Source organism: Prorops nasuta, unplaced genomic scaffold (genome assembly GCF_024137725.1).
Source record: "Prorops nasuta isolate Cenicafe-Biocafe unplaced genomic scaffold, Cenicafe_Pnas_1.2 PNAS00002, whole genome shotgun sequence".
Taxonomy (NCBI): Eukaryota; Metazoa; Arthropoda; class Insecta; order Hymenoptera; family Bethylidae; genus Prorops; species Prorops nasuta.
Genome location: NW_027116799.1, coordinates 4,035,965 through 4,045,832, shown reverse-complemented (window position 1 = coordinate 4,045,832; position 9,868 = coordinate 4,035,965). Strand labels below are relative to the sequence as shown.

At 37.0% G+C, this 9,868-nt stretch overlaps 1 protein-coding gene across 1 annotated transcript; it reads left to right on the top strand.

The window, feature by feature from the left end:
- Positions 1–254: 254 nt before the first annotated feature.
- LOC136778278 (venom allergen 5-like) lies at positions 255–9,123 on the top strand. The gene is made up of 7 exons (XM_066734979.1): positions 255–534; positions 4,531–4,652; positions 4,770–4,851; positions 6,406–6,566; positions 8,391–8,491; positions 8,577–8,671; positions 8,846–9,123. The coding sequence occupies exons 1-7, from the start codon at positions 429–431 to the stop codon at positions 8,890–8,892; spliced, it is 714 nt and encodes a 237-aa protein (XP_066591076.1). The 5' UTR covers positions 255–428; the 3' UTR covers positions 8,893–9,123.
- Positions 9,124–9,868: the final 745 nt, after the last annotated feature.

The window sequence follows — 9,868 nt, the reverse complement described above, 5'->3', positions numbered from 1 at the left end:
CCATAGTTTCTAACGAATAAGATTGTTGATTAGCTTTCCTCTTGACGAACGTGTAGAATATTCTTCGGAGATAAATAATAAATAAGGTTGCTGGGATGAGACGTGGTGGGTATATTGCAAATTTGTTGAAAAGGTATGGATAGCGGAGGGGGGATATAGGAGGGTGGGGGAGGGGTTTTAGGACAGGCTGTCGAATATAAAGTCAGGTGAGTTGGCATGACCGACTATTAGTTCGGCTCGATCGGTGCGGACCGGTTCGCGAGTGATCGCGCGGATTTCCATCTGGCCAGCGAACTTCGCCGTAAATCAGCCATTTTAATCGATCACGCCGGTCAGCACGTGCCGACCGAACTTGACCGTAAAAATCTACATTGGGAGAAAGAGACTTTCTCATCTTGTTTTTTTACGTCACTCTCTCACCAAGCCAAATGGCACCCTTCCACCACAATCTCCCCATTCGCGTCCTCATGCTGGCTACTCAGCTTGCCCTACTCGTACAGTCTTCATCCACTTGCATCGGCAAAACTATACTGCGTAAGTAAACAAACTCCCAAAATCTCACTCGCGATAGAAAGTAGATAACTTTCCAAATTTCGAAAAAAAAAATATAAAGATCTTTTCCCTTTAATTTTACTTTTGGTTTGATATATTTTATTCATAGACTCCAGTATAGTGTAAAAAAATCCCTGTCATTTGTTATGATGTGTCAGACGTGCCCCCTTCAAAGTTATGCTAAGCTTGTCTAACTCGTACAGTCCTCATCCACTTTTATCGGCAAAACTATACTGTATAAATGATCAAACTCTCACAAATCTCCCTCATTTACACCTTCACACTCACTCAGGATAGACAGCAGATAGACTTTCCAAATTAAAAAAAAAAAACACAAATTTCTATTCTTTTTAATTTTACTCTTGGCTTAATATTTTTGTTCCTAGACTCAAGTTAAATTTGAAAAAATTTTTGTCGTTTGTTATGATTTATTAAGCGTGCCCCTATCAAAGTTATATTAATAACCTCGGCTTTTCGCCAAATTATGCTGCCCCATCTTTTCTCAGCAGCTAACGAGATTCGTGATAAACCGACGAGGAGACTTCGATCATAAATTAGGCTTCAGCCGAAGTTACATAAAAAGCACAAAAGTAGCAACGAGGAAAAGCTTGTTCTTTCAGCTTCGGAATAATAAATTACTCGACTCGCTATAGTCTAATGATTATTGTGCGCGAAGCTTCTTCTCTCTGGACAATAAACTTATATCACCAAAAATCTCTCTTGGAAGGAAAATGACGAGAGTCATTCGAATTAGGGTAAAGTTACAGGAACAAAGAGACGCTGAAGTAATATAAAAGGAATAAGAATAGGAATTAACATTGTTCAGAAGTTTCGTAAGATTCGGAGGATCGTGTTTAAATTGAAGCATGGATAGAGCAATTGACGAAACGAAGGTTGAAAGGAGATAGCATGATTAATGAAATTAAAACTAATTTGCATTATTGTATGGAATGGAGTCAGGAGGTGAATCTGTGAATTATCCGGTTGTAGAAGACCAAGCCCAGCTCATTTCCGGTTGAAAAAGTGTCTGACGGTTGCACAGAGAACGAATTGAATCGATGTGGCGCGGATACAACAAGTTCATTCATTTTGCTCGTTTCAATAGATGACCGTTCGCGTTGAATGAGAAATACTTGATGTGTCCCGAAGGGGGGGGGGGGGGAGATGATTAATAGACGCTTCAACTCTACTTTTCCCTCCCAGTGCATTACGTCACGACGCAAATTTCAATCTCACTCGGGATTAATCCCTCCCTTCCAATAATTTAAATGGAAAAAAGACTCATCCACCGTACAAACTAATTAACACCTGCCTACCGAACCAACCTAACCCGACAGTCCCACGCGATTAATTTACTTACGAATATTTCATAATTTGTCAGCTGACTTAAAAATGAATTAGTATTCTTCCCCTCAGTCTCTTTGTCGCTTAATTTAATCATTAATAATAATTAACGCCGCGAAACGAAACTTGTAATTTGAAAATAAACCTACGTTGTGTTAGAAAGATTGCTGGAGATTAGAAAAAGGCGTGAGATATTGCTTGGAACATTGGGAGTTAATTTGCGATTTATGGGATTTTAGGGGGATGCAAAATGTTGAAGTTTTCGGATAAAGGGGAAAAGGAAAGTAGTGAGCCGGCAGAGATGAGAAGTTCAACTGATGTTGAGGTTTCCAAGACGCGTCGAGATGGATTCTTTGTTGGGGTGGAATAAAGAAGGGTTATGGGGGGGGGGGGAGAGGTCGAAGCAGATTGGAGAAAAACTTTTGGAGAGGAGAAGCTAAAAGGGACAAGTTTCAGCGCGAAAAGTGACTCTCCGCCAGGAAGTGGATCAAAGTGGAGCACATACGACTCTCTTTTCCACAACTGGAGTCCTCGAATCAATATATAAACACAACTCTGTATATGTGTATTACTGCCAAAAATCACGAATATTACAGAATCGAGACAAATGATTAAAATTGCCCAAATCTGAGAATCTTAATGCAATAATAATAATAATTAATTAATTAATATAATATTTTTCTGTTGCTAATAAAAATTTCAGTACTAATTAATTGTACCGAAAATATAACAGAGTGAAAAATTAGAAATTGAAATGAACGAATGAAAGAAAAAACAATAAAAAACTAGATAGATTGGCGAAATAAAATAATAATAGGGATAAGGAATAAATTGTTGGTATAGCGATTGAATCGAGTAAAACGTGATTTAATTGTAAGTTCTGTTTTTGTTGCACGCGAGATGCCTATCGCGACGGGTCTTTGGACGATACCGAGGAAAAGCGGGACACAAAGCGTGCTGGTTTGTGCAGAGGCATAACGAGAATATTTAGGAAGAGGTTGGGGGGAGGGGGGACCTTGACTTTGAAGAAGTTGTAAATTTGGAAAGCGAAAACCTGAAGTTCGACGGGTCAAATTTCTAATTGGCAGCCTCGAAGAGACAGAAATCCTTTGACTACAGCGTCGATTGGAACGTGCAATGTGATCGGGCAGTTTGTGTGAAACCGACGAGAGTGCGATCCTTTTACGTTTTTTCTTCGAGGGGTGGGGGATTTATTAATGCAGATAAAGTCATTAATTTCGGGAGCAGAACGAAGGTTGCGTCCCTGAAAACACTCGCAACTCGCCAGATTAATATCCTCGATCGCCTTTGCGATCGAGCTCCTTGAGAAAAATGCGTAAATTATATATGTGATGACTTATCGTTACGATTAATCGACCTCTTCGATCCATCAGACGAGATCGATCGATAGAAAAATGAATCTTGTCGACTCGTTGACAATTCATCTTTACCGAAAAATAAAATTCATCATTCAATTGAAAAATTCAATTGTGCAACCCAGATACTTCACTTTTCATTACTCACGCTATTTTTATACATATAGATATAGGTAGATATAATTAATTCGTTAAGAGATTTACAGGCTTTATCGATCGTTAAAAAATCTCATCTGACCGTCCGGATTATCCGTCTCAATTATTTTTAGAGCTGAGAGAGTCTACGAATTCGTGAATCACGCGTGATAATTATGCCATTAACCATAATTTTAAATGAATTATTTCGAAGCGTCTGTGCAAAACTTGCAGAGAGAAATTCGCCTCATCGATCGATCGGTAATAATTAATGTATATACAGTAAATATTTTATTTTGAAAAATAGAAAGCATGAATGAAAATTTGTTGTTTCCGGAGTAATCAGTGTGATTAAGATTATTATAGCACCAGGTTCGAGAAACGGCAACGCAGAAGAGATTTCAACTTTACTCCAGACAAATTCATTCGCATGAAATTTGAATAAAATTAATTAGGCAGGCGGTGGGAATATTTGAATACCGGTATTTCTGTGTACTGGATACTTTCCTACTTTTCTGCGAAAGGCTATCACCGATTAATACCGATTAACTAATTAAACATGGAAAAGGTCGTGGTAACGCGATGCCACTGTGACTCCTTTTAGAAAATCATCTAAAAATAACCCTTTATTTTGGTGATACTGCAAAGGTACAGCAAACCTGTTTTCGCTCATAATATTAAAAATAGCCATTTGCGTAAAGAAAGGTATCAATTTGTATTCAACTGATTGAAAATTTATTTAGCTCACCGAACTGTAAAGCGAACGAAACATCATCGACCAACGCACGTTCAGCAATCCCCAAATCAAATCTTCGACGCAGACTGGCGCGTGCACGAGAATTATTCGTGGAATAAAGCAATAGACCGTTTTTAATGAATTACCCAGACAAATTTCACAGGATAAAATTTCCCGATGCTCTCTGCAGTGTCGAGACAAAGACTGCGTTCGAAAAGTATATTTTTATCGAGGATAAAAGCAAAATGGGATTATGACAGAGGCTGAAGAGTGTAAAGATATAAATAAGAAGGAATGAAGCAGGTTTTGAGATGAAATCGAACGCTTTGCAGTACTCGAAAGAGAAAAGGAACTGTTTGAACGATAGAGGAAATAAATAATTTCCAGGTGTCGGCGGTGTTTCGTGCGAAGAGAAGCAGATAATTCTGGATGAGCATAACCGGTTGAGGCAATTGGTGGCCTTAGGACACATCCACGGTCAGCCCAGCGCGGAAAATATGATGGAACTGGTGAGTTTGCACGCGGAACGATTCTCCTTTCATCCGAGAGTTGTCCTTTCTCAATTTCAGCCCCCCCCCCCCCATCCCTCGTCTCTCACTCTTGTTTTTTAATAACCTTTTTTTCAGATCTGGGACGACGAGCTGGCTGCAAGGGCCCAAAGATGGGCGGACAGCTGTGCGGAAATGCACGATACGCTGAGAAACGTTCGTAAGTGCAAAAACACTTTTTCTACTAGCACGAGTCATCGCCATCATTTTTCTATCCCCTGACGCGAGTGCCTATCGGTAGATACTATTAATTACAACTGTAAACACTTTTTTCGTCCCTCGCAAACTCCTTTCTCTACTTACGAAAATATTCACCACCATTTGTCTATCTCACTCTGCACGACACTCATCCTATAACGATAAATAGTTTAATTTCATTAATTACAAGTACAAATACTTTTTCCACTTTCCAAACTTCTTTTTCTAGTCAAGAAAATATTTCCCATTGCTTTTCAATCTCCCTTGCACGTTTCTGCAGTGATGACAAATAATTTCACTCTGTATATACTGGTGCAAGTGCAGACTACTTTTTCTACTTACAAGAGACACTTCTTATACTCCTACATATATATATATAAAAGTCCACGATAATCTTTCCATGAAATTGATGAGGGAACGCATATATGGCTAGGTATTCCAGTTCCATTAATTATACAAAGAGAAATAATATATCATAGCGAATTGATCTTGAGAGGAAAGTGGACAGAGCTGTGTAGTATTTATAGCACTGCAGCGTGGCATCGTAAACATTTCTTATATTGATCGAATCGGATGCGGGAAACTTATTAATATTACGAATGGAAATTATGGAATGGATGCAAATGTAACCGCAGCGCTAATATCGCAGGCAATTATATTTTACGCCCGTGTGGAATCCCCATCGGCGCATAATTCGCTGGCCAAACGCACAAGTTATATATTACAGCCACGCCAGTCAGTGTTTACGACAGAAACTTGCAATTTTTCAATGTGCATTTTTATCCTGACATTTAAATAAGACTCTTATTAGCTTCACTCTCGCGAAAAACGAATAAATTGACTCGTGAGCTCCATCGTTAATAAGTGCAACGAGAACTTGCCTCGATTTAACCGTGAATTCCTTAAATAAGCCTGCAACATACCTGTATAAAGATGAGAAAGACTATAACTATAATAAAGTGAGAAAACCTTTTAAACATTGTGCTTATCTATGCATTATACTTAGTATTTCCTAGTTTTTTTATTAGTTAAATAATTAAAAAATTGTTTAGAGAAAACTCTAATTATTTAATAATCTCTCAATTGAGCGTCCTTGAAAACGAGATCCATCGATAACATCTGCTAAATGAGTATCAAGAATGAATTTTTCAATGAATCATGAATAGGATCAAAGTACAAAGGGAGAACTGTGCGGAAAATCGTTAAAGTTGAATAATTAAAATGTTGCGCCCTTTAATTTCTAATCTTACTGTAGTTTCAAGTTGATTAATTTTACTTGACGTGAAAGATTGAAGGATAGCTTTTGCAACAAGGCTTTTCCACTACGATAGAGTAATAAAATTGACGTTAAACAATTTACATTTGACGAAAGAAAATTATTGATGGTTGCAGCAGGGCTGAGTAAAGTTTGGAAAAAGAGAAATTACGAAGAGTGAGGGGTGGGAGGTAATAATTGATATTTGAAAGGAGCAATTAGGTGGAGATTTATGTGAGGATGATTATGATGGATTTGCAGGGAGGTTCGCAGTTGGCCAGAACATGGCTCGTACGTGGACGACGAGGCCTCCGGGACCTTACGACGGCGAACCCGATTGGAGGCGACAAATTTCTGGCTGGTTCAACGAGGTTCGTCACTATCACACTGGCTACAGTCAAGCCACAGGCCACTACACTCAGGTTCGTATAATCCTTCAACAAAAACCACTCCCACTCTCTTTCCATCCCAACTCTCGTTCAATCTCCCACACTACCATTCTCTCCCATTTCTCCCAACACAATCCATCAAAACTAACCATAATTTACTCGCACTGCAAATTAATCTCTTCAACCATAAATCTTCAATTAAACGCATTGCAGGATGAAATTAAAAAACACTTTGACTCATCGATATAAGAAAATTAAGTTTTTGATTGTGTCAATGTGGATTATATTGATCGAAACATAAAATTTACTTATAATAAGAATTAATCTCTTCGATTATATAAATCTTCAATCAAAAGCAGGATGAGGCTAAAAAATACTTTGAATCATCGATATAAGAAAATGGAGTTTTGGATTGTGTCAATGTGAATTATATTGAGTGACTGGGAGAAATTGAAGCGAGTCTATTAACCGAGCTCTGATATCTTTTCTTATCACGTATAGCAGTACTGGAAGATTCATTCGCGTATCGTTGGAATTCTTAAGTATGTTCAGTGTTCATTGGATCTTGCAATGGATGCGAATTCCCAGCTGGGGTGTCGAGAACTTGCAGGAGCTTTGAATTCAGTTCCTGGATGAAGCCAATAGGAAGCATAATAGGAGATGCATGAGTAATGCATGCGTTATGCTGATAATCCAACCACCTCCTCGTTTGTGCATTTTGCACAGCTCGCAACGTTGAAACTTTGATATTCTTACATTCTATCAATACAAATACCTATACTTAAATACAAATGTACATGTTCGAATGATCAATTGAAATTGGAGTATGGGTCTGGATCCTCGATAAAAATTCTCTTTTTTTTTATCATCGTCTTTCAACTATTATTTTGAAAATTCAGCATTAATTATTCAACTGTAAAATAGGATTTCAATTTTACTTAAAATTGAAATCATATCTGACTAGTATAGTAAATATCTAGAGTGATATAACTTCCTCTCAAAGATTCTACAACGACACAAGCCCAAAGTTTCAAAAAGTGACGGATGAAGTTTTTGCATATATGCAAATCAAACATTACTCGACCCAATCAATCGTATCTTTCGTCTTGGAGCGAAGATTCGTTTTATGAATGCGTGAAATATTCATTTCGGAGAGCTTTGCGATCGGTTTTATGCATCACAAAAAATGAAAGGAAATGGCTTGATTTTATTCGCGAGGAAGACAGCAGGGTTATCATTATAATGAATATTTAAATAATTGAAATCTCTCTCTCTCTCTCTCTCTCTCTCTCTCTATCTCTCTATCTCTCTCGAGTGTTGTATTTCAGGAAGCTTCGCAATGGGTTATCAAAGAGCGAGATGAGCACATTTGTTCGGCTTGACTTCTCGCACGACACTCTTATGGTTTCTGCCAGGTAGATCGAATTCTGGGTAGAGTTTCGTAAAGTTAGCAAAATTATAATTGGCTGAAAAGAAAATCCCCCTGGTGCAGCTCGGATGTCCCAGAATAATAACACCAGCAACAGGCGAGCTGCTAAACTATATATACAACACGATGAAAATTTCTACTCCTCGGATGAAATTTGATTTTATACACGTGTCATTGACTTTTTTCAACGCTGCGTATCATTTAGTTCCAGCCCACTCGTATACTTTCTCCTTCTCTTGATGCAAAACTGTATTTAGTTTCACGTGAAATCTTGCAGAGTAATTTTTGTTATTCTTTTGGAAATAGCGTCTGTATTTTGGCTTAATTGTTCATTGTCTGGTATAAAATCGTTAATCCTATGCTTGAAAATTCTTCTCGTTTGTTTGTGAGCTTATGCATTGTACTAATGAAATTGTTTTTAATTACAGTTGGTGTGGGGTGATACTTTCCTCCTTGGCTGTGGGTATTCATTTTATTACGACCCAGCCCGTGGCTATACAAAAAACTACGTCTGCAATTATGGGCCAAGGTAAGCATTCAACCTTTCCAGCACAAAGAGCACTTGCGAATGTGTACATACAGTTTTACGTGAGATATTCTCGCCTCCATTGTAGTGGAAATGTACTTGGTTACCAGCCTTATCAATCTGGACCACCCGCTTGTAGCAATTACGGAATGACCTACTCAAATCGATACGCTGGACTTTGCTGTGAGTATTTAAACAACATCGTAATTTCTCTAATTACTGTCGATCTTCAGTCCTTTAAACAATTTCAACCTTCTAATTCTACGAAATTCTCCCAATCGTATTTCTAAAATAAACAGGAATGAAGATGCTGTAATTCTAGAATATAAACAATGTAATTTCTGTATACTTTTTCAGCTAGGGGAAATTACTACCATCTGGGTGCTTTATGCGCATATGGCTAAATGCAGAGGTTTCGAAAAATACTAGCCAATTGAAAAAGAAAAATATGAAGAGAGGAGAAGAAATAAAGTTATACGTAGAGAGTTCGTTGTTACGTAAAGCTTCAAAATGTGTTCTTTCCTAAATTACTGTTGTTTCCTAGTTTTTAGACAAATCGACTGGTATTTTTAGTCATAATTTGTTTATGTTATTAATGTAATATCTTAGCAATTAACAAAAGCGTCTAGTCTATTACGTAGAATAAGTCAAAAATTCCTTAGATTTTAAATTACAAAATTTTGTAAATGTAAATTTAGATTTCTTTGTACAATAAAAATGCTTTTTTACTATTCTCAATTGCATGATTCTGGTATGACCTTTACTTTATGAATCGGTCACTTTAAAGAGGCAAAGAAATGATTTTGTTGAGAAAATTTGAATGTGGAAGTAAATTTTTATTATTAATAGAAGTTACATTTTTCTTAAATTATACCTTGCAATATATAGTGGCAAAGATTTATCGAGTTTCCAAACTATGTAGATTCGTAATTATCAATGAACCAATGACTAAATATCTGACGATATTACGATCAATTAAAACATAAGAAGTCGATTCTTAATCAAAATTAAGAATCTTTAAAATTCTGAAAAACGAGGTTGCTTGGATAATAAATTAGTAACACAAATTCAACATCATACAAATAGAGAAAACATTAAATATGTGTAATGGAATAATTATCTTTTTTTGAAATTACTACAATTATTTGCCCAGCTGTTAACAATGATCGGGCTGGTAAAATGAGTTAAAAATAATTGCACGACCATGGAAACTCTTGATAAGTTATGGTAATGTTTCCATTATGGTGAATCAAGAAGCGAATAATTCTCCCGTGGTATATATAAGGAGTAGATATTTTTATAATCTCAGTTCACGCTTACAATTATTTTTCTTCTTTTTCGTAGAAACTGGAAGTTTGACATGTGAAATTATCCAGGAGA